General features: G+C 41.9%; 1 protein-coding gene across 3 annotated transcripts in view; it reads right to left on the bottom strand.

The window, feature by feature from the left end:
- LIFR (LIF receptor subunit alpha) overlaps positions 1-24,705 on the bottom strand; it is a 74,481-nt gene that overhangs the window by 36,199 nt on the left and 13,577 nt on the right. For all 3 annotated transcript variants that reach the window (XM_045787300.2, XM_045787301.2, XM_045787302.2), the window contains exons 2-5: positions 14,436-14,596; positions 12,506-12,620; positions 9,667-9,806; positions 3,816-3,979 (exon numbers count right to left, since the gene is read on the bottom strand). In XM_045787300.2, the coding sequence (XP_045643256.1) occupies positions 3,816-3,979; positions 9,667-9,806; positions 12,506-12,620; positions 14,436-14,577 (561 nt within the window). In that variant the 5' untranslated portion in view covers positions 14,578-14,596. The remainder of the gene's footprint in view (positions 1-3,815; positions 3,980-9,666; positions 9,807-12,505; positions 12,621-14,435; positions 14,597-24,705) is intronic.

The following is a 24,705-nucleotide window of genomic DNA, read 5'->3' as shown; positions in this document are numbered from 1 at the left end:
AAATAAGAAAAACAACTTGAAGAGACAGACTACATAGAAAGAACAAAAAATTAAATAACTGATATCCTCAGAATGAGATATTGCATCCATAAAACAAACAAAAAGAACAGACAAAAGGGATCTCTTGTACATTAAAAAAAAACCTATTAATAGAAATTCAATAGCAGGAATGCAAGATAAAGTTTAAGAAAAACTGTTCAGAAAACAGAGCAAAATAAAATCACAGATGGAAAGGAGAAACAATTAAGAACAGTAGAGAACCAGTCTAGAAGGTCCAATTTCTGAAGAACAGTATTTCTAAGGAAAAAAAATAGGAGAAAACAGATATGAAGAAATTAAAGCCATAAGACATAAAATAAGAAAATTTCCCAAGCTGATGGACATGTGTTTTCAGACTGAAAGGGGCCCAATGACTGTCTAGTACAACAAAGGAAGAGAGATCCACAAGAAGAAACAAATGGAACAATGTCTTCCAAATCTTGAGAAAATCCCCCAACCTACAATTCTATACCCAGCTAAAGTAGCAATCATGAATGAGTGCAAAACAGACATTTGTAGAAATGTCACGTCTTAATGTACACTCCCATCAGAAGTGTATGAAAGTTCCAATTGTTCAGTATCTTCTCAATATTGGAATTGACAGTCTTTTAAATTTTGTTAGCAACCAATTTAAATTAAAAAAACAAAGTATATCTGCAAGCTACCATTATAGATAGCAGAGAGTATTTATAATAAATAGCAAACACCTACTAGAATATACGCTCCCAACAAAATGAGGAAATAAGAGGAAGAATTCAGGAAAAAGAGGATCCATCACAAGAAAAAGGTAAAAGAAGTCCCCTGGATGATGAGAGAGACCTCTTGGACCACAGTTTCCTAAGAAATGTGCCAAAAAAACACACAGGTTTGTCCTAAAAGGGTTACGGGTATACCCAGGTATTAATCTTTTCAAACCTAGGGTTGGCTGGTAGGAATGGAGACTGCTGGAGTTCCTGAGAAACCTATGGCCACAAAGAGTTCTCAGGTGTTTACTATACTCCTGCTATAAGAACACTGCACCTATGTGAACCCTATGTAAGCAGGGTTGAGAAGTAAGTCAAAAGGCCTCAGAGAGAGCTATTCACAAACATACAGCTGATAAAGAACTAGTGTGTTTGAACATTTCAACAGGAGATTCATACAACTTGGAGAGAATTTAGGATTGAATTAATGGGGCACAAAAATAAAACTAAAAATATAAGACAATACAAGAAGCTGTACCCTAAAAAGGAAAATAATAGTATATACTACTCGGTTTAGCTGTGGATAGTGTTTTATATAATCATAATACAATGAATGCCACTCTACCAAAAATTATCACAGAATGATATAACAGTACTAGAAAAAGATGGGAAATGTTAAGAGAGAGAGAGAGAGAGAGCAAGCACACAAGCATGCAAGTGTGTGCGCCCAGGCCGGGAGGTGACAAGACTAAATTCTCATCTCCCACTGTTACAATAAAACGTTGCTCAAAACTGAAAAGAAAAATTAAGGAAGAGCAACACGTGCATGCTATCTGGACAATGGAAATACATAATAAAAGAATCAGCTAAAAGAACTGAAATTTGTTGTTCACGTGGAGAGCAGAATGGGAGGGGCCGAGGGTGCTGCAGAGCTCCCAGGTGTCATTCCCATCCTGTCCTCGCAGCACCAGCTTCCAGGCCTGTATGTGAGGCCACAGGCAGAAACTGTCAAGTTCTAACTGAAACCCCAATGTACAGTATACTTGATTCTTACACAATCACAAAATAACAGCAAAGTGACAGGTTAGAAGCAACTCTGCCTTAAATAATGATATTAATAACACAGAATTACAAACAGAAAGGTCACATTTTACTATAGACCTGCATCACTCGCCCTTTCAATCTCACTTCTTAAAAGTTCATTTGTTCTGTTTTTCTGGCCTCTTGCTCTATTTCCCATGCAAAGATTTTTCTTCAAAGATCAGATCCCCAAAGTAGTGCTTTGCCACGGCCATCACGTGATGCACCTTGTGGCCGTGAGTTGCAGGACCTTAAAAACAGTGATCCTTTCCATTCCTATATGTTTGGGTTTTTTTAAAGATTTTATTTATTTATTTGACACAGAAAGAGAGACAGCCAGCAAGAGAGGGAACACAAGCAGGGAGAGTGGGAGAGGAAGAAGTAGGCTTGCAGCGGGGCAGGGAGCCTGATGCGGGGCTCAACCTGAGCCGAAGGCAGACGCTTCACGACTGAGCCACCGAGGCGCCCCCATTCCTTTATGCTTGATTCCACTTACACTTCAGAAGAGTAGCCCTCTTACTCTAGCATCCCTGAGGTAGCCCCAAAGGAAGTAATGACAACTCGTAGTTGTTTAGCAGCTTTATAGATACTGTTATCATTTACTAAAGTAAATATCTGGCACCACTTCACCAATGAGAACAAGGAGGTTTGGGGAATTACCTGAAGCCACTAAGTGGTAACCCACCCAGCACAAAATGTCAGCCATCATAAAAAGCTACATGGTACAATTTTAGAGAAGCAATAGTTTTAAGACAACAATGGTAGAGCTGAGTCAAAGCTACTTGCAAATTAGGTTGCAGGAGAAAACTGCCATTAAAATTCCAGAAAAGGGAGAGCATTTTAGGCTGAGGTCGTTAGGATGGGCTTTAAAATACGGGGTAGGATTTGACTCAGGTCTTGAAGTGCATGTTTGATTTGCACAAGTGCAAAGGAAGGGAAGGCATCTTATAATAATAATAATCTTAAAAATAAATAGATCTATTTTGTAACAGAAATTGCAGTGGTTAAGAAAGAGCACAGACTCTGTAACTCTGAGTCCTGGCTCCACCACTTCATGTCTTCCTGTGTCTCTGGAGCTTCATCTATTAAGTGGGGATGATGCTCAGAGTGCCTCCCTCACCAGTCTGTGGTGAGGATGCAAAGAGCGACCATACACGGAGCTTTTAGGGTGCTGTCGGCAACGCGGAAGCGTGGCACGCACACTGCTACAGTTAGGCTGCCACTACTTTAGGAATGCCACACACAGAGTGTCAGAAAGGAAAACCAAGACAACTATGAAATACAGAGTAATCCTCTTCTTTATCTTTATGATCTATCTTATCTATGCACTTAGGCAAATCATTGTAAAATCTTAAGATAGTCTTCTAATTCTTAAATCTATGAGTAAGCATATTTCAAATTCATTAAGGAGGAAGAGTGAAAGGACAAAAGAGGGAATTCCCACACACCCGCTGTCAAAACGTTTCACTACTATTCCTCATCCTCCTTTAGGTTAATAGGAAACTAGAGACAGATCATAAGAAAACTATTCATCAACAAAGTTTTAAAAAATAAGAGGAAAAAGCATGTACTATTAAATGTAAGAACGTTAATTCAGATTCAGATAAATTCAAACTTAGAAGCTTATACGAAATTTCTCAACAATTACTGTTTATAGTATTAGACAAAAGTAAAAATAATAAATTACATGTATACATATATTTCATTTATGTAAAAACATGCACATACAAAAAGCTGGACAGAAACACAAAAATAACATTTACTGTGGTCAAGTGGTGTGGAATCATGGATTATTCCTCCCTTAATTTCCTAAATTTACTACAATTAGTAAGTTATACATTATTTTAGTAAGTGATTTGAGTAATAGCAAATAGTTTATAATGAACCCTGAAAGGACAGCTAATCTACTTCTTTAACTATGTGAAAGTTCACTGACATCACCTTAAAAATTTTTTAAAAATTACTTCGTTTCTTTAATGTCGCAGGAAAAAATCTATTTTGGTTCAAACTTACTAATTTTACGATTTCCATATTTTCTTTACGTAGAATTTTAATTTCCCAGATGACATTTAAGTGATGTAGAAAAACAGAACCCCGGTCATTCCACTTTAGGTGTAATGTGGAAGTTGAGAAATCAGCAGACAGATTCAAGATCTCTGGAGTGTCTGGAATTAAGGCTTGAAGAAAAGAAAACAGACATGACTTAGTAAAATAATGATTTTTATATTGTAATTCCATTAATCAATTACTTTAAAACTCCATTCCTTCTTGACCAAAAAATAATCAAGAATTAAAAGCAAACTCTCGGGGCGCCTGGGGGGCTCAGTCGGTACAGCATCCACCTCTTGATTTTGGCTCAGGTTGTGATCGCAGAGTCATGAGGAGACCCTTGTCCAGCTCCACGCTGGGCATGGAGCCTGCTTAAGATTCTCTGACTCCCTCCATCCCTCCCCCTGCCTTGTGCACACTCTCTCTCGGAAAAAAAAAGAAAGAAAGAAAATTCTCAAAGTGACTACTGAAAAAAGAGAATATATGTATTTATTTGCACAAGCAGCTCCCAATGATTCATCCCTCAAATCTGAGAAAATTATTACCAAATCCTAATATGTCTTCTAATACAAATAGCCACTGGGTTCCCACAAAACTCTAGTGTCATCAGTCTGGAATCTGTAAGGATTCCAACATCAGAGAGAAGTAAAGGAGCTTCCTCAGTATGACTGTAGGTCAGGCCTAAGAAAATGATGGAATATGGAAAGCTTGCTCTGGTAGAGCTTCTCACCTGTTTTCTCTGCACCCTTCCCACTCACCTGGCAGTGTCAGAGCCCCTGATGCTGGCACAAGTCACCATTTGGGGATGCTATGAACCATTACTGGTATATATCTGTAAACAGCAGCAAGACCACGGGAATGACCAAGGCATTGAGTGAGGGAGCCAACAGGGTACTGTGCAGATGTGGTAAGTACTCAGCAGGATAAGAAGTCCTTCAGAAAAGCTAGGTGAGCTGTGGCCTGCAGGGTGCTGAGAGAGGTAAGGTGATTAAGTGGAAGACCACTGCGGAAGGCTGACCAGAGTAGCAAGGATACGGATCATGATGCATCATCACGTGCATGAGGGATATGGAAAAGGAAAAACTCTAATGGGCGTTTCAAAGAAGTGACTGGATCAAAGAAATGAAGGATTAGTATAATAAGAAAGGGAAACATCTAAGATTAGTTTCTAGCGTAGAAAGCAGGCAAAAAGAATCACGGACATTGTGAGGAAATGTGAGAGATAGGCTGTCGATGACCAAGCATCAGGGGAGGGACGGAGGATCGGTGGAGGGGCCTGCTGACCGCGAGTGAGAACAGGGCCCATCAGCACCATGGACACAGATTCGAGGAACTCACTGAGTGTAGCTGAACAGACTTGAACGCATGATTCAAAACAGCCAAAGCTTGTTTGACAGCTGAGAGCTACCAAGAGACAGTCACACCTTTAAGGAACCAGAGAACCCCAGCAAGAATGCTGAGAGGCAGAAGGAAACCAGAGAAGATCCAGCAGCACTGAGAGTAAAATAAATAGGTTGTCATTTAGGCCCAAATCAAAGAGAGTTCACAGAGGAAAAGTGAGGAAAGACCATCAGCATTGGGGAGGGTCCTGTCATTGGTGAGAAAGAAGTCTGGGAGGGCAGAGGGCTCTGAAGATGCAATACAGAAGGTAAAGGAAAAAAACATGCTCAAGGATATAGTAGCTCACAGGGAGAAAATGGTAAATTATAAAAATAAAAAAGGCAGAAAAAGCAAAGTATTCTTTAAAATCTTCAAGTCTCTACTTATAAGGGATGAGTAAATTACTCAAATAGTTTGGATCAATGAAAAACACGTAAGGTATGAGCCTGTCCCGCTGTATGAAACGTGGCTTCCTGGTGTGAAGGGCAGACAATGTGGGGACTGTCTTACATGTTCTCGCTTCCAATCACAGTAAGTGAAGGTAAGTTAAGACAACTCCAGAGACACATACATGCTCTTGGGCCATCCCTATCCTAGCACTGCCCCATGAAGCACAAGGGCTGGTTAAAGCAGTCACAGCAAGCCCAGGACTGCAGGACTTTACAGAGGTAGGGGAGCTGAGTGTGCTAAGTAACAAAAAATGGCAGAGCAAACCAATATAAATTAGTCTTGGAAATTAAAAATAAGTTCTTAATAAATTGAACTAAAATGTGCTGACCATTTTAGTGCTCTATGCTGGATCTGTGTAAAATATTTACGGCTGTACAGGAAACAGTCCCTGTGGCTTCAAAACCTAAACACTACACAGCAAAGTCAGTGGTTCCACAGCTACCTAAGGACAGTGGAGGATGCTTTCTAGGACAAGTTTTAAGTAGGAGCTGCTTTTAAAACAGAAGGAGCCACTATATCATATACCTGAAACTTATGTAACAAATACTGTATGTTAACAAATTGGAATTAAAATAAAAACTTAAAAAAAAAAAAAAAACGGAGCAAAGGAGGAGCAAGAAATTGCTTTAGTATCCGGAGAGGGAAAGTTCCAGGTGCCAGTGTGATCACAGAGAAGAGGCTTCTAAGAACACTGTTCTTTCAAATGCTTCAGGCTGTCATGATATAGTAACTTAAAAATTATGAAAGATGGGAACATTTACACGAAGGCAATATTCATCTATTAAAATACTCCCTCTCTGGAAAGTACACGTAATTTACATTTTACCTAAATAGAAGTGGGCTATTCTTCAAAACACAAGTCATAGCCAGTATTTCAAGCTAAAAGACAGTAACAACCACAATTATGCAAATGAAAGGATTAAACACACATGCGCGCACACGCGCACACACACACACACTTTTTCACTACTTCATAGTACACTTCCTCACAGTAAAATGGGAAGTTTCCCTAAGATCCCACAAACTATTATCTGCATTTCTTTACAGCTAAAATAGACACTTGAGGACAATATTAACTTGCTTTCCAGAAGACAGGAACTTTTCAGCTGGGAAATAAATTTAATCACTTGTGTTTATTTTTTAAAGCTAGTACGTCTTTACCCATAACCTCCATGCTCTTTTTTGCTTAAACATCAGGAGATGGGAGCTTTCCCAGCTCATTCATAGGATCCACATTATTTATTCTGCCTCGGCCAGATCCATATTTTCAGGTTATTTTAAGAAACTTAGACACTAGAAGTCTTATAAAGACTTATTTTTGTGTTCGCCCTTGTCAATTAGAAGCGTATTATGTATGTGTGTATATATTAAATGCCTGGTTTGCTTTATATGTATGGTGTTGGAGAAATCTTGATTCTTCATACTTTTATTCAGTAGCAAATTGCCAAAGAACTCAGATCCTCTAATGCACAGGTACACTACCATTTCATAGCTTCTCCCAAACACAGTAGGGACTCAAAGAATTGCTAATGCATCCAACCTCCCTTTTATTTTCCTCTAGTTTGCTTTTCAATTTTCTTAACAGTATTATCATAGTAGTAATAGTAATATCTTATTACTGGGATACTGTTAACCTAATAGTCTAATCATAATCAGACTCAGTATTATTAAAACTGCTATCAACAAATTACATGGTATGTAAAAACACTGGACTATTCATCTAGTAAGTCATCTAGAGTCTGCCTTGATTCGCCCCTCTAGTTCTTTCCATTGACCACTATCATCTTCAAGTAGCTTCCCAGGCAGCACCTTCTCCTTAACTACTGAAAAATCAGACAACACCAACTGGCTCTCTGACAGAGTCCTAAGGAATTTTTTTATAAATCTGGAATAAAATTAAGTTAGATTCCTTATACTTTACTACACAATAATTCCAGATGGTAAAAGATTCAAATCAAGCATGATAACAAAACCAAAAGCTCAAAAAAAAAAAAAAAAAGAAAAAGTGAACGATTCTATTTATATAAAAATGAAAACCATGAAGTTTAAATTCTAAACTTGGAAAATTATCTGTAGCAAATATGATAGAATTAATAACCATAATATAGAGAGCTCTTATGAACCGATGAGGGAAAAGATGAGTTTCAACACAAGAGAAAACTGAGAAAGGATACAGACAGTTCAGAAAAGAACAAAAATGATCATTTTTTAAAAAATAATCACAGGAATGCAAAAACAAAATGCTACAACTGGGGGGCCATGAGATTGAAATGGCAAAACTAAGAGAAATGGACAATACCCAGTCCTGGCAAGAAGTAAAGAACAGGGAGCCCCTCTAATAGGATGTTTATGGAAATGCAAAGAGACTCAAAAGCTTCAGAAAACTATTGGCAATGGATATCAAAAGTCCTAACAAGGGGATTATCTTTAATGCAGCATTCCCAATTTTAGGAATTTAGCCTAAGGAAATCATCACACAAATTAGAAACACACATGTGCAAAACATGCTCATTAAAGCATTGGTTGTAATACTGAAAAACCAGAAATAAAAATCTCAATGTTAATAATCGATCACTTAACATAATTATGGTACCTCCATTCAATGGAATACTATGCAGCCTATAAAAATAATACAGATTTAGATAACAAATGGAAAAATCTATGTCTTCTGTTAGGTTATAAAGTAATATGAACCTTACTGTTTATATGTATATACATAGCGAATATATTTAAGTGTTAACAGTATTTCTCTGTGGGTACTGAAATAATGGCTGATCTGTACAAAAACATTCTCACATGGATCTCACATTCAGCTGCAGAAAGAAAATAACAAATATGGCTCTTCTCTCTTTATCTTGAAAGGCAGTGAGACAGAGGTGAAGTTCCTGGAAAGCTTGCTTTGTTTTTATCCTTTCAGAATCTGTTCTATCTCAGACACAGACCACTCCAAACAGGCATCTTATCCATGAAATTGGACAGGTCACCCAGTTAATTATATTTTCCCCCTTGTTTCAAAGTAAGTCATCCTTATAAGACTCATTATAATATCATTATGATGCCATGCCATAACAGTTGTCAGGAGCAAACAAACCCGCCTCTCCCACCATTAAGAGTCAAGGCTCCTAGGGTTTCTAAGGTCTCGCTGTGTAGCAAAATTTCCATCTCCATCAGCCTGGGTCTATTTCATGACTCCACTCAGCCTGTAACCTAGGTTGTAGGCATTTAATCAACACCTCTGTAAAAGATGCTTGCCACATGCAAGGCAGTGGGCTAGGTGCTAGGTGTAGAAGAGAAACTCCCTGCCCTACGGAACCTATTTTCTTGCGAAAGCAACACACAGTAAGTGCCTTATCACATAATATATTAGTAATGCAACCATGAGAAATGCCACGAAGGAGAAATACACATGGCTTTTGGGAATGTTTAAAAAGGAACTGGTATGCTCAAAGAGCACTTCCTAGAGCAGGGGACACCTGAGAAATTCTGAAAGGTATGCAGGAATCAATGAGGCAAAGAGGGGACAAGAAAAGTATCCAAATATGCAAAGGATCGTGAACTCTGTGACATCTACTCTGATTGACTAGACGACAGTCTGCTTCCTTCCCCATCTTGGCTGTGTTCTATAAGCCACAGTATGGTTGCTGGGGAAATGCAAGCATTAGCCTAACAACGGAGATTCAAAAGAAGAGTAAATTTCTGCCAATTATAAAGCACTGCAATACTAAGCACAAAGGCACTGTGCTGAGTTACTGTTTTCTTTTTTTCTGAAGATTTTATTTATTTATTTGAGAGAGAGTGAAAACAAGAGAGAGCACAGAGGGAGAGGGAGAAGCAGACTCGCCACCAAGTGGAGAGCCCGACATGGGCTCGATCCCAGGACACTGAGAGTATGACCTGAGCTGAAGGCAGATGCTTAACCGACTGAGCCACCCAGGAGCCCCTGGGCTAAGTTATTTTCAAATCACTTTTCTTTTCAAATACTTACAAACATTTTTTTCATTTAATGTGAATTTACTTATAAGATTTCCAAAATCATATAGACGGTTTATCGTTATTTCATGATCACCAGGTAAAAGAGCAGGGATTTTAGTATTTGTTTTCTCTGATTGATAGCAAGAATAAGACCTGCAATAGAAAAAAAAATCAAATTTTAATTAGCGGATAAAGTTAATAGTGCAATTGTCACAAAAATATGATTAACACAAAATGCACTAGAAAATACTTTGTTCTTTCGTACAAAAACATGATAGGTTATACTGCATCTAAAGACTGAAAAACGAGAGGTTAATGGTAAGTGCATCAATGTGGAGGATGCATAACCAGACTGTACCAGAAAGTCTCGTGATAAGCAGAAATGATTATTTCAAGAAACTCAGGACTTTAGCACACCCTTCAAACTCCCACCAACCTTCCCTCTGCAGCCTTACCTGGCGCCACACACACCCGCCCCGCATCAGCCCCGCACGTCTATACAAGACCATCATTCCGTCTCAGGCTGAGACGGCGCTCCACAGATACTGAGGACAGGAATGAAACTGGCTGCTTGTGGTCCCTCAAACACACCCTCAATCTGTCTGCTGTTCCTCTGTTTTCAAACACACCCTCAATCTGTCTGCTGCTCCTCTGTTTTGCCTCGAGGGTTCAATGTCAACAACACTTTCTCTTCCGCTTTCAAACTCTTCCAGTTCCCCACCCATTATCTCTTTGACTAAAGTCGGTTTTTTCCCCTTGGTTCCACAGCTCTTTCAACCTTCACAGGGCACACTTACATTCTTTTTATTGTTTTTCACATACATTTCTAACTCCCCATGCAAATATGAGCTCAAGCAAAGGGACTCTGCAGCGCCTCGTGCGACCCTGCCCAGCACCCCACGCAGACCCTCTTTCTGTTCTTTACTCAGGACTCCAATTTGACCAGGTCGGCTCGCCTCCTGTCACCCTCACTGGGGGAGGCTTCCTTAGGTGCCAGTAACACAAAAACACTTGCATTTGCTAAATCATGCTATGTCCTAAGTTCATGCCACTGAACCCATAGTTTTTGAGGCTGGAATGTCCTTCTGTCCTTTTTCTGAGAAACTGGGTCTTCACACTACACAATTTCGTCTCTGACAGCCTCTGGAGCCCCACACTCCTCAGTCAATGCTCCCTCAGCCCTTCACATATAATTCCGTCGGCACTTAACCCACAGTGATTTGTTTCTTGGGAACTCCTGGAGAGCCAGAACAACTTCCTCTCTGTGTGGCCTGAGGTAGTCACTCAGGCGATTTACCACAACTTTCAGGTTCTCCCCTTCTGGATTCACAGCAGGACTGTACTTCCTGCTCCTCTGGAGCGAGGCAGGCAATGGGACTTTATTTGCAGAGAAATGTGAGTGAAAGTCACAACTATCGCTTCCAGAAGGAAGCTCTGGAAGCCAGCATAGGCTGTGCCCCCTCTCCTTCTCCTGTCTTCATGCACTGGAGGGTGAGGGGCCCCTAGACTTGGGGCCCCGAGGAGAGACTGGGGACAGAGATACCAGCTGACCCAAGAGGGACACAGAACACAAGCAGGAAACAATCCTTTATTTTCACGGCAGAGAATGAGGAAATAAGATTTTAGGGCTGTTTCTGCAGCACAACCAAGCTCCTCCTGGTTAACAAATTACCACAAAGCTTACACTAAGTGTAATAAACTTAGTCGCTCAATAAACTACACCAGGGGTGCCTGGGTGGCACAGCGGTTAAGCGTCTGCCTTCGGCTCAGGGCGTGATCCCGGCGTTATGGGATCGAGCCCCACATCAGGCTCCTCTGCTATGAGCCTGCTTCTTCCTCTCCCACTCCCCCTGCTTGTGTTCCCTCTCTCACTGGCTGTCTCTATCTCTGTCAAATAAATAAATAAAATCTTAAAAAAAAAAAAACCACACCAAAGGGGGAAAAAACACCTGAGTAAAGTTTAAATGTGCACTTATGTCGATTTACATGAGGGCCACCCAATGGCAAAATGAGACTTGGAGCTGCTGTGCTGAACGACTCTGGTATTGCTGAACCCCTCAGAACCCTGCTGGAATCGGGGGAAAGGAAGAGAACGCTCAGTTTGCAGACAGCCCCAAGGCCTTACCTCTAGGCTTTGGAGCTCGTGGCCCTCTCCAAGATTACTTGAGAGGGGAAGGTGGGGTGACAGAACCTGTCACTGGCCTCCTAAAGTCCATTCCCCCCTTCCCTTAATAACATTAACTCAAGGTTTATGCAGGCACATTGCCCTGCCTCTTATGCAAATAGACTCCATCACTTGACTAAATTCTGCCAATGAGTTGCAAGCAGAGGTGTTGTGTGGGACTTCTCAGAGGTCTCCTTAAAGAAAAGCATCCTTTTCCTCACTGCTTCCTGGAATGCAGACACGACAGCCACTCTTCAAGCATCCTTGAACCATGAGATCACACGCTGAAGCTGGCACAGCAGCATGACAGAGAGGAACCTGGGTCTCTCATCAACGACCGTGCCAGCCTTGAACTGCCTACTCCAGACTGACGTTTTCTGTTAGGCAGAGTCAAAACTTGAACCCAACTCATCTAGACAGACCAGTAAAACTTCCCTATAGTAGATCAGAATCCACAGCCTAGGAAAGGGGTGTTCTATACTTAATATTCATGTAACACAAGAATCAAAGTTTTGGCCAGGAGAAGGGTTGTTTCTACCTTGATTGAAATAAGATTCAGATATTTTTAGGAAACAGAGAGCTAAGATTTACAATTTCATTAAAAAAATTTCTAGAATAAAATCTCTATGCTCTACTATTTAAAGACCTTTAGGTTATAGCTATTCATTAACCAAAGTATTTTTATTACCTGTTTTCGATGCAAATTTCATAAACAGTACCATGGCCTGCTCCAGAGGGTGCTCTCCAAGAACAGTCCCACACTTGCAAATTGTTAGTTATACACTTCAAATCACGAGGCGCCCCTGGAGGAGAAACACACACAGAACATGCTTAATAATTTAACTGCACCAGAGAAGGCCAACGTATCAAACCATCTTTAGTCATGAGTATGAGCAGATATGTCCACGCAGGATCCATGTTCTTTGTGCAGGGATGAGCCTACAGTCACAGAAGGGACTGGTTTTCTATTTCTTTTTGTAGCTGTAGACCAAAAAATGAGAGGAAACCAATGGAAGTGGGCCAAAAACTAGACCCCTTTGGGACTGAGCCTCCATCAAAGTCCCACCTTCAGCCACTAAGATAAATGGAGGGAGTCAAGGATGAGACCCAAAGAGGGCCTAGAAGAATTTTATCTCCAACAGCCCCATTTGCCCCCATTCCTCCCCCCAAATAAAGTAACTCCAAGTAAAAATTACGTGTTTCCCATGCCCACAAACACAGCTTCTAAGCACTCCTAGCCACTGCTGCCCCACTGCCTGTTATGAGACTGCCACCTACACAGAAACCCCATGGCCAATCTTTACATTTTTGTGAAGCAGGAGTGCCTAGGTGGCTCAGTCAGCTAAGAGTCTGCCTTCAGCTTGGCTCAGGGGTCCTGGGATCTAGCCCTATGTTGGGCTCTCTGCTCAGGAGGGTGTCTGCTTCTCTCTCTCCCTCTGTCTGCTCCCTCCCCTTGCTGTTGTCTTTCACTCTCTCTCAAATAAAATCTTCAAAAAATGTTTTACGAAGCATATTATGTTTAGATAGTAATGAACTCACACAAGTCTCTGAAAAATGTGTCTTTTGCGTAGGCTGAAACAACTGAAAAGTAACAACTCAGAAGACTATAATCCTAATAGTATTTATTCATACCTATAAAAGAATACTAGGTCATGGAATACATTCGCACTAGACAATAAAAAGCTGTCATGCTAAAAAGAGAATGAAAGGAAAGGAGGAGGGGGAGAAGAGGGAGAACAAAAGGCAAAAGGAAGGAGGAGAGGGAAGGAGGGAGGAAACAGAGCAGTTAGAATGTAAAAAAGGTTATTCCATCTCAGACTCTCTATAAATGTCTTTGAAAAGGTTTTTTTAAATTTTCACACAACTGACATGACATTTACGGTAGCAATAAACTACAAAGTTACTTATATGTGACAAAACAAAAACATCGGAAGCACTCACATTAGTAATCATCAGTAACCATACTCAAGTTATTTAACAGTGATCTCGGGGAAAAGAGGAGCTCTGTTTCATCATGGAAATAATATAAAAACTAAACTCCGGGGCAGAAGGATGATAATGTTCTTTACAGAAATAAGCTAGGTAATAACATCTACACAAATATTCTTAATATATAAAGAAGATGAACACGACATATTATTAAAGAAAGAGATTTAGATTTCATTTATATGACATTGGGAAAAGCAAAATTATAACAGAAACTAGGCCCGTGCTGGCTTGAGATAGGGAGGAGAGGAGCTGAGTACAGAGGAGCATGGAGAATTTTCTGGAATGGGGAGTGTTCTGTATCTTGATTGTGTTGATGGTCACATGACTGTACACACTTGTCAAAACACACAAAATTTCATCCCAGAAGGGTGAACTGTATTGTATGTAAATTATACCTTAATTTTTTTTTTGGGGGGGGAAGAATATTTAGATCTACCTTTATGGGCCTTTTTAAAAGAGACCAATAGTACATAGAAAAAAAAAAGGATAACAAAGAAATGGATTTTAACCATAGAAAACCTGAAGGGGTCAATAAAGACACAAGAGCACCTCATAATCAAAATAGTAATGGCAAAAAAAGAGCAACGGCATTGCAATCAGTTCATTCTCTAAGACTCAGATGCACTTACCCCTTTTCTGGCTGTTTACTTGGTTCATTAAGTACAGGAGAATAAATGTTAATAAGAGCCACTGGAAATGTGAAGTCCTCCTCATTCTTTTACTATCCACCATCCAGGATGGTCTTCTCAAACGTAAGGAAATGTCCATCATCCGTGCAAAGTAGTCAGTCCTAGACGAGGAGAAGAATTTTGAATGGTGTTCAAAGTGCTGCAAAGACACCTCTTGTACTCTGTACAGCCACGCGGAAAACGGATACTGACAAATACTGAAACATACCGTACGTTAATAACTTTGCAGACACTAGACTCAAGCTGCCCTGGCTCTAGGAGATGTGAATAATGGAATCCATTATAGCGTCAGTTTTCAAATGACAGGCTTCAAGTTCGAGATTATAACCAAACACATATTTCTCAACTCTCCATTCCAGTACTACACAGTATAGAAAAGCAGTACATGAAACTGAAGTTTTGACAACTTTCAAGGATATATGGAATGACATTTTTAGTTTCAATTAATAGTCATTTATGATAAGTAATATTTTTCTTTTTCATTTACACTGTGATATAAAGTTTCTATTTCATGTAAGTTTAAATAAAGAAAAAATTAGTATAAATAATAGTATAGGAGGCTTGCAGATGTGGCAAAAAGAGTGTCCAATACACACACATGACTAAATTGTAACAAACACTACAACAACTGAAATGGGAAAGTGACCGCTGGTAGACAAGAGATGTCCACACATGTAGGCGAGCAGGGACTGAAGCCAGGGTGCCTTGGGGAGGGACTGCAATGCAGGCAGGCGCTGTTCAGCCTAAGACCTCCCTGAGATACTTGTCAGCAAATGACCAGAAACAGCCTACCAAGGCCAGGTCCCCATCCAGGCGCTGGAGGTGCGCACGGAACCAAAGTCCCAGCCCTCAAGGAGCCTGGAATCTTGTTGGGAGATACATATGCATAAACTACTAAGAAATTTAAGATCTTGATATGTGCTTTAAAAACCAGGATAAGTCGATGTGTGTGAGTATGAGTGAATGAAAGTGTTACTGACTAATGAGAAGATGGCGAGGAGGAAAGAGGAGCAGCAGCAAATACAAAGACCCTAAGAAAGGACATGCTTACTGGGTTCAAACGTCAGGAGGAGGAGCCTAGCCCAGAGGAAGGGGGCTGGTCAGGCCACAGGAGGCCTCCAGGCCGTGGAAAGGATTCAGAGTTTAACACGGTTGAGAGAAGAATCCACTGTTGTGTTTTAATCAGGGGGGATCCATGATCTGATCTGCACTTCGGGAAGATTTTGGGAGCTGCTACATGGACGGTGGCCTCCAGGGGAATAAAGTGAGGTAGAGAAACCAGAGGCCAGGTGAGACTACCAGTGGTGAGGACAAGGGTTCTGAGAGCAGAGGAGGAAGAGATGGTCAGATTCTGGATCTGCTCTAGAGATGGAGGGTCTTCCCAATGCACTAGAGGCAAGACGGTGTGGTGATTTAATTAAGAACATGGACTGGACATTTGGGTTCTTTCCATATTTTGGCTACTGTGGGCATTGCTGCTATAAACACTGGGGTATGTGTGCCCCTTCAAATTACTATTTTTGTATCATTTGGATAAATACCTAGTAGTGCTGTTGCTGGGTCATAGGTTACTTCTATTTTTAGCTTTTTAAGGAACCTCCATACTGTTTTCCAAAGTGGCTGCGCCAGTTTGCATTTCCACCACCATGTGGATGGAGCTAGTGTATTATGTTAAGCAAAATAAGTCAGGCAGAGAAACACAAATACCACATGATTTCACTCATATGTGGAATTTAAAAAACAAAACAGATGAATACAGAGTAAGAAAAGGAAAAATAAAGTAAGATAAAAACAGAGAGGGAGGCAAACCATAAGAGACTCTTAACTATAGGGAACAAACTGAGGGTTGCTGGAGGGGAGGTGGGTAAGGGGATGGGGTAAATGGTGATGGGCATTAAAGTGGGCACTTGTTAGAATGAGCACTGGTGTTATATGCAACTGATGCACCACTAAATTCTACCCCTGAAACCAATAATATGTTAACTAACTTGAATTTAAATAAAATCTAAAACAAAACAAAAATGGACTGGGGCTGAATCCTAGCTTTGCTACTCATTGTGTGGCCTTAACCTCCCTGTGCCTCAATTTCTTCATCTGTAAAGTAGGGATGATAACTATATTTTCCATAAGTTGTAAAGATTAAAAGAGTAAATACGTGTAAAGCACTTAGCAGAGTGCCACACATTTAGTAAGTGGTGTAAGTGTATTTAGTGTGCCGTGTGAGATATAGGGAGAGGAGAGGAAGCAAAGATGGCTATAGATTTGGTGGAAACACAACAATGGATGGGTGGTGGTGCCATTTAAATCCTCTCTGGGTACATAAAGAGGGAGGCAGGGATTTACTGTTTATAGGCTGTTTATAGATGGTCTGTTTATACAACCTCAATCTTGACATGTTCCTACTTCCGAAACAGAGGCATTCCCTACAGAATGTAAAAGAACTGCCCAGGAAATGAGAGCAGCTAACAAAGACACAGGTGTCCAAGAGGGAAGGCTTCCACATCTGACACTGAGGGCTTGCTCAGAGTAACGATGTTCCCATTCACTCTCGCTGAATGAGGCCCGCCAGCTGACAAGTCCTCCCAACGCACTGAGAACTCCTTGTCAGACTTAATAGTGCCTCGTTTTTATACTGGAACAGACAACCAAGGATCATAAAACATACAAGTGAAGCCTAAAACAATAAAAAGAAATTCAGAATAAACAGGATTCCCTAGAAGGAAAATAAAAATTGCTCCCAGAGAGAAGAGGGATAATGCAGAAAAGAGGAAAAGCAAAAAACAGAAAACTACCTGTAAATAGTATTCTCAGAGTGAATATGGCATAGCCATAAAGACTAGAAGAGGATGGGGCACCTGGGGGGCTCAGTCAGTTAAGCATCTGCCTTCAGCTAGGGTCATGACCCCAGGGTCCTGGGATGGAGCCCCGAGTCAGGCTCCCTACTTAGCAGAGAGCCCATTTCTCCCTCTCCCTCTGCCACTCCACCTGCTTGTGCTCTCTCTCTTTCTCTCAAGTAAATAAATAAAATCTTGGGGGGAAAAAAACTAGAAGAGGATGCAATGAAAAAGGAATAATCAGAAATAAAAACAGCTCTTACAAGTTAAATGTACTGGCTGATAGTAACAATTTTTTAAAGACAGATAAAACATTGAGCAATTTTCCAGGAAAAAAAAAAATCAAAGACAAAAACAGAACATGGGAGAAGAGATGTAAGAACGGGGACATGACAGAGGAAAAAAGATCCAACATCTAAATAACTGGAGGCCAGAAAGATAATTCAGAAAACTCTTTTCTTAGCAATAGCAGATGGCAAGATCTCTTCTTGGCTATTGCTGAGTACTGTCAAAAACTCAGGAGACAAATCTCAAGTAGCTTACATAATTATAACCAAAACAGACACAAGGCACAGGCACACATTTCAAAAGCGTTCAACTATTTTCTGGCCGAATGACTCCCTAGTCACTTCAGTGTCCCTGAGCTTACATAGAATGAAAATGTACTCATGCAATGTCTGAAATGCCAGTTGCTAAAGTTCTAGAATTCCAAGCATGTGCAGGAACAACTGAATAAAGAAGCCCCAAATGTGACCAAACCATAACTGAAACAATCACAAACCATATTCACCGACTGGCTGAACATTATTTTGAAAACAGTCCCTCACTACAAGTTCACACTTGTTCCAGGAAAGAGATGTGTGTGTCCCATGAAGTGGCAAGACGGGTACGGAGGCTGCCGAGCTCTGGACCAGGTCCTGTGGACACAGACTCTCACCCTGGCTCCACTGCTAATGAGCAGTGTGACTAAGGCAAATCACTTAAGCCCTCCCGGCCTCAGGCTCAGGAGCTGCGGACAGAGTCCAACTCTGCTCAGGGTCCACAGGAGAAACTTCCCAAAGTTAAGGTGTAATATTGCACTCCTGCTGGCAGGCCACAGGCAAGCAGACAGACCAGCACAAGGTCAGAGCCAACAGCAGGTGCCAATCAAGGACACCGCTGAGGAGGTCAGAGAGTGGCAGTCCGGGGTGCGGGGTGTGCTCGGGAACAGGAAGATCAATGACAGTGTCGCCAACACCTGCTTACCTGAACACAGGCAGGATGACAAAGAAAATTCTCTTCTGTCATTAACACTTATGTAGAAAATGGTGAGCGAGTCACTTAGGCCATATGATCTTATGCTTCTAATAGATCTAACTTCTCTATGAAGCAAAAATTTCAAATGGATTCACTTGAGGCCAGAACAGTAAACGAACAGAGCTTTCTAATGTACTTTAAGGGAAAAAGGACACGTGAAACTTGTCTCTCCTCCCTTCGAATAGAAACATTGCCAGAATTTACTTTTTTCCCCATTGATGCCTTATTTCTAGAGAACACATTTTTAGAGAGGTTCCAAAATTAGGATCACTGTCACTCGCAGCAGCAGCAGAGTGCAAATGCAAATACCTGGAAGGCAAAACAGGTGAGAACTCTCCACAGGCAGGTGCAAACCAGAGCTCACCAGCCTAGCCTAGAGGGGGCAGCAGTGGGCCTTGTTTTGCCAGATTTTCTCATTTTTCAAGCCAAGATAGAAACCTGGGAATTTATATGAAAAACTCAAATGCATAAATATACAGAATTAATTTGTAGCTTTTAAATATTCTAAAGGCCAAACAAAATATATGCCTTCAGACTGTTTCCCACCTGCGGGCCACCAGTCTGTATCTTATGCAATATAATTATGGTAAAGGATTAAAATATGTCAACAAACCTTTTTAAGAAAACTGATCAAGCAGAATCAATTTATAAAACTGTTGAAACGGAAAGAAAAAATAAATCTGTTCTTTGCTTGTTTTGTTTCTTTATGATGTATCCTAACCTCAATCTTAGGATGTCAGGAAGACGGGCCAAGCCCGCATGCAGAGCTCTCTGTCCCCTCTTGTGAAAATGGAACAGCCACAAATGCACCCTGCTTTGCTTTCTCCTCAGCTCTGAACGTCCAGTTCCAGTCACCATGAAGTTTCGGTCCTTTCCGTCCAGGATAATTAGTAAAGAGAGTTCAAAGAGGAGAGTAGAGGCAGAGGAGGACCAGAAACTGTGGTACAGATATGTTTTGTTTAGTCTGTTTTTCCTTTTTGGTGGGGTGAGAGGAGAGGGAGGTGGGGAGGGAGGGGGCAATATGGCGGAGAGTGAGTGCATTTTGCTGGTGGGACTCTCCAGTCTTGCAGCAAGGCCGGTGGGAAGGGGCCTGAGAAGCACCTGTTTGGTCAGGAAGGCAGAGGACCCAGAGCATCTTTTATCTCGAGAAACTTTTCGTCATCCCCATGAGATACTCCCTTGTCACTGACTCACAAAAGGAACTGCACACTGGAGGGAGAGAAGCCAGTTAACCACAAGGCAAGATAAACACGTCTGCGGATCACCAAACCTACAGGAGAGGAGATGCTGGAATGTTTACCCCTAGCCCGGGAGACTGAATGGAAAGTAAACAGTATCCATATTGCTGATTCATACTCTTCTTAGTGTCCCCTTCTTTACTCATTTCTATCAGGGGACAAAAACATTGTTGAAAAACTGTGACCAGCAGCTACTCTCCTAACTGCATTCCTCACCTCCATCTCCCCCACACACAAGATCTTTAGTTCCTGGAGCACTGCCTTTGAAGAAAGCTTTTCAGGAACATATACTTTGCAGTTAGGGAGATGCCACTGTATTGTAAAGTGAAGTGTGGGGATCTAAGCAGAGGGAGACATACCTATGAAAAACACAAACCTGGCCAGTTTGGGAAAGCAGACCGAGACGAGACTGTGTAGGGAGACAGTAAAGGTTTTTTCAGGAAGAGAGAAGCTTGAAGGAAGCGGTGTTTTCGGGGGATTATGAGACAACTGCAATAACAAAGACATACAAAGAATGATGGTTATATATACTCAGGTGCAAAAAAATCTAGTTCTCAAAGAGCCGACCAAGGACGCAGTACAGTGAATTTACAAAGAGTTATACCAAAGTACATCATGGAGAATAACTGTGTAAAAGAAAATCTTAAGAGCTTCCAGAGAGGGGAAGGTCAGCCATACAAGGGCTCTGAAACGAGAGCAGCATGGGACTCTGGACCAGGACTCTGGAACTTGCTGCCGTGAGCCCGACAAGCCCTCCACTGTTGTGCAGGGATGGTGCCAACGCTATCTTCAAAGCAGGCTGCGGGGGCAGAGGGGACACTGGGTGTTTGGTCCCCAAACACAGTGGGGGAGTGGAGTGGGGATATCAGACTTCCTGGCACTGAAGGCTAAAGAGAACATCTCCAAAATTTCACGTGAAAATTATTTTCACACTTGAATTCTATATTCAAACTACTACTTGAGAGGATAAAATACATTTTATAAAAATATGCCAGAACTCAAAAAATATACCTTCCGCCAAAAAAGTGAGGTAGAAAACAAGAAAATGAGAAAAAAATGATCCATGAAACTGTAGCCCGGTGCCCTTGCCTCCGATCCTTACCATTTCCAAGCTGTCACATCCCTTTATGACTCCCTACATTTGCACCTATTTTCCTTCTGCCTGGAACGCCTTTCCGTACTGCTTTCTGCCCCTTCCTCTATTCACCTGGGAAACCCTGGTAGGAGGGAGGAAGAGCCCACCTGGGCCTCTGAGATCCCTTCTGGGATCCCCCAGCAGGTCAGCTGCTCCTTCTTCTGTTTCCAGGACACGTTAATTACTTCCGTATTTCAGGGCTTCCACAAACTAGGATGGGGTGGGGGGGCAGCCCTGAATCTGTCAATGAGGTTTTACCAGGACCCAGCCAAGCACATGTGTCTACGGGCTGCCAACGGCTGCTTTCACATTACAGTGCTAGGACCCAGCAGCCTCCACAGAGGCTTGCATGGCCAGCAGAGCCCAAAATACTCATGTATTACCCTGCCCCTTACAGAAAGCTGGCTGACCCCGGCTCCACAGCAGCACTTCCCAATTTTATAATTCCTCCAACAGACGGTAAGAGGATGATGCCTCCTCTCGGTTCACTGTAAGCCCCCCCACCCCCAGTCCAGCGCAGTGCCTGGCGCTGAGCAGACACACTCCAGAGCTGGCCGATGGCTAACCCAAGCTCTGCTCACTCTGGAACACAAGTCAGACCTGGAGTTCCCACAAGGCACAGAAGCAAGTGAACTGGGACAGTACAGTGTACTTTAAATTTTAAAGTAAACGAAGCAACATCACTGTCCATCACTGTCAGAACCTTTAGCTCAAGGTAGTTCAGTTTCAACACCAGGCCGTGCTACATTCCTCTCAATGACCTCGTACCTTGCAAAGACAGGGTCATTGGTTACTGTGATAAAACACAGGTACCATCCACTCAAAAATCAATGTCGAAATGGAAACGAGGGTGGCAGTGTTCGATCCGTTTCCAAGAAAAAAACACTATTTTTCTTTTAAATTGTTATGCATTATTTTTCCAAACTGCCAGTACCGTGTTAGGTCATAAATACTTAAGTTGTTTGGAATTAAGAACTTCATACGAAGAATTCTTAGGCATTTCTTTTGACCTGGGGGCACCATAAAAACAATGAAACACCAAGAGCACTGTCAACCAAAAATGTGGTTAGAGGCCAACTCAACTGCCTAGGGATTCCATTATCATACTCTAATCTGAATCTGCTAGCAGGAAAATAATCCTGAAATGTAACTTTTGCTGTGTTATTAGAATAGATCTTTGTGGATTCTGCAGGATAGCATTTCCCCAAAAGAACTGCAGTTACTTCTTGGTCTGTGACTTAGTTTTTCAGGATCCTGACATTCCTCCCCTTCAGTTTGGTCATCTTCCCTCTAGAGAGGACTTCCCTGTTAACTGAAGAGCCTGTTCACTAACAACTTCGGCATGTCAAAACAAATTTGAGTACATCACTCCGGTGCTTAAAATCCTTTGAAGACTCCCCATTGCTCCAACATCAAATTCCTGGCCAGCCTGGTAGACAAAACCCTTCAAACAGTCTTCTCCACTCCACCCTGCAGTGGGCTAACTACGTCCAGCTCCCCATACTCCCCACAGGCCTCACGGTCTCCCCTCAAACCACTGCCTCTGTGGAATGTGCCCCATGATGTTCTCCACACCTCCAGCTCCTCCTATGCTCCGGGGTCCACCGGAAGCTCCACCACGCTGACCAGCGTCTGTCCACTCGCCTCTCAGCGCGCTGAGATGTCAGAGTGTGTGGCATGCCACAGCCTTCAGTAAATGCCCATAATGTCTATCACACAAATGAACCTGCTTTTGCCTTCGCTCACAAGGGTGAAACACCCTATTATTATACAAAAGAAACGACCTGAAGGACACTCCTTCTTATTCCAAAAACTGCCAAGGGATCTTTAACATGCTGGGGAAAAGCACAATAGCAGCTTACCTTCAAAAACTATCAGGAACAGTTCTATTCCCCAGTACATGCTGCCCCACACTCTCACCAAGAGTAAGATTTTTTTTTTTTTTTCATTTTAATCTCTTCCAACTGTTAGGCCATAAATGGCATTCCTTTTTTTTTTTTTTTTTAAGATTTAATTTATTTATTTGACAGAGATAGAGACAGCCAGCGAGAGAGGGAACACAAGCAGGGGGAGTGGGAGAGGAAGAAGCAGGCTCATAGCGGAGGAGCCTGATGTGGGGCTCGATCCCATAATGCCGGGATCACGCCCTGAGCCGAAGGCAGACGCTTAACCGCAGTGCCACCCAGGTGCCCCCATAAATGGCATTTCTTGATTATGGAGTCAAAAATACCTTTCATAGGTTTATTGGTAATCTGCAATGCTTTGCATGTAAGATGCTTATTCTGCCTTTTGCCCATTTTTCTAATTAGACATTGATCTTTTCTTCACTGCTTGATAAGAAACAAATCCTAACACCATACCACAATATGCATGTGAACTGTTACATGCATTGCAAATATTTCCAGTTTGTTTTCTTACTTTTCAGTGAGGTTTCTGTTTGACTTTCATTAAGTCAGATTTCCCAATTTGTCCTTTATGGCTTCTGACCATAAACTCTTTCTCATGCCAAAGCTGTATAAATTCACCTATATAGTCTTCCAGTACATTTAAAGCTTTGTTTAACATGTGAAACTTTAATCCATATGAAATTAATTTTGGTGTACGACAGGAGTCGGGAAACCCAGGCTCCCCTAGCCCCCAAAGGTTACACTTATCCTAAGACCATTAATTAAATAATCTATCACCGACTAGAGATGCCCTGAAGACAGCATTCCTACCCCGCTTCCTTGTGGGACTCCCTTAGCCCACTGCTTTCACCCCATATTTCTTCAGTGAACTGCATTATCTGTTCTGTGGCTTTCATCATTCACAACTCATGACTTCCAAATCTGTATTTCCAGGACTGGCCTCTTCCATTTACAGATTACCATCTGCCTCCTAGGCAACTGCTTGCTTATCTACTGCACGCATCCAATTCAAATGAGGTCCATCAGCAACGACAAAATATTTTGATGCTACATGTCCACTGAGACATCTCACAGATCCCTCAAAATCCCCACAGGTATAGGATTACACTCACCTTCCCTTCCTGACCTGCTCTCTTATGCCCCGGTCCTTGCTCATGACACCAGTCTTCTCCTGGGTCACCAGAGCAAGAGTAACCCTTAACTCCTCCTCCTTCCCCAGCCCTTCCACCTACTGGTCAGTTTTACCTCCTAAACAGCACCTGTCTTGCTCTCTACCCCAACCCCTGTCTCCACATCCGCCGCTCTGGTGGGCTCTCAGCAGCATCAAGGCACAAGTACTTGAATCACAGCTTCATCTACCTCGTGGCCTCTGGCTTCCATCTGGCTTTGATTAGCTTCTCAATCTCTAATCCTCACCGTCCCTTCCAGCTCCAGGCCAAGGGTCAGGAGGTACCTGACCAACTGCTCACACTATAGGTCCAAACTCAAATGCAAACTTCGGCCCCACAATCTGATCCTCCTCTTCAGCTCCCTGTCCTTGGGGTATCTTTGCCTCCTGGCTCTCTGGCAGACCATCACGCCCAGATCCTGGCATTCTCTCAATGTTCCCACTGCACTTTGCTCAATTTCCACTTCGGGCTTTTCTTATACCACACCAGATATTATGGACATGATTCTTTCCTTCCTCCCACCCTCTCTTCCCATTAATTATGAGCTCTTAAAGAGCAGAGATTTAACTTTATTTTTTTAATAATTTTTCATTATGTTAGTCACCATACAGTACACCCTCAGTTCTTGATG

The sequence above is a fragment of the Ursus americanus genome, chromosome 15 (assembly GCF_024610735.1).
Source record: "Ursus americanus isolate L20-20 chromosome 15, mUrsAme1.1.p, whole genome shotgun sequence".
Classification (NCBI taxonomy): domain Eukaryota; kingdom Metazoa; phylum Chordata; class Mammalia; order Carnivora; family Ursidae; genus Ursus; species Ursus americanus.
The sequence above is the reverse complement of the archived record's forward strand: the minus strand, read 5'-3'. Positions and strand labels throughout refer to the sequence as shown.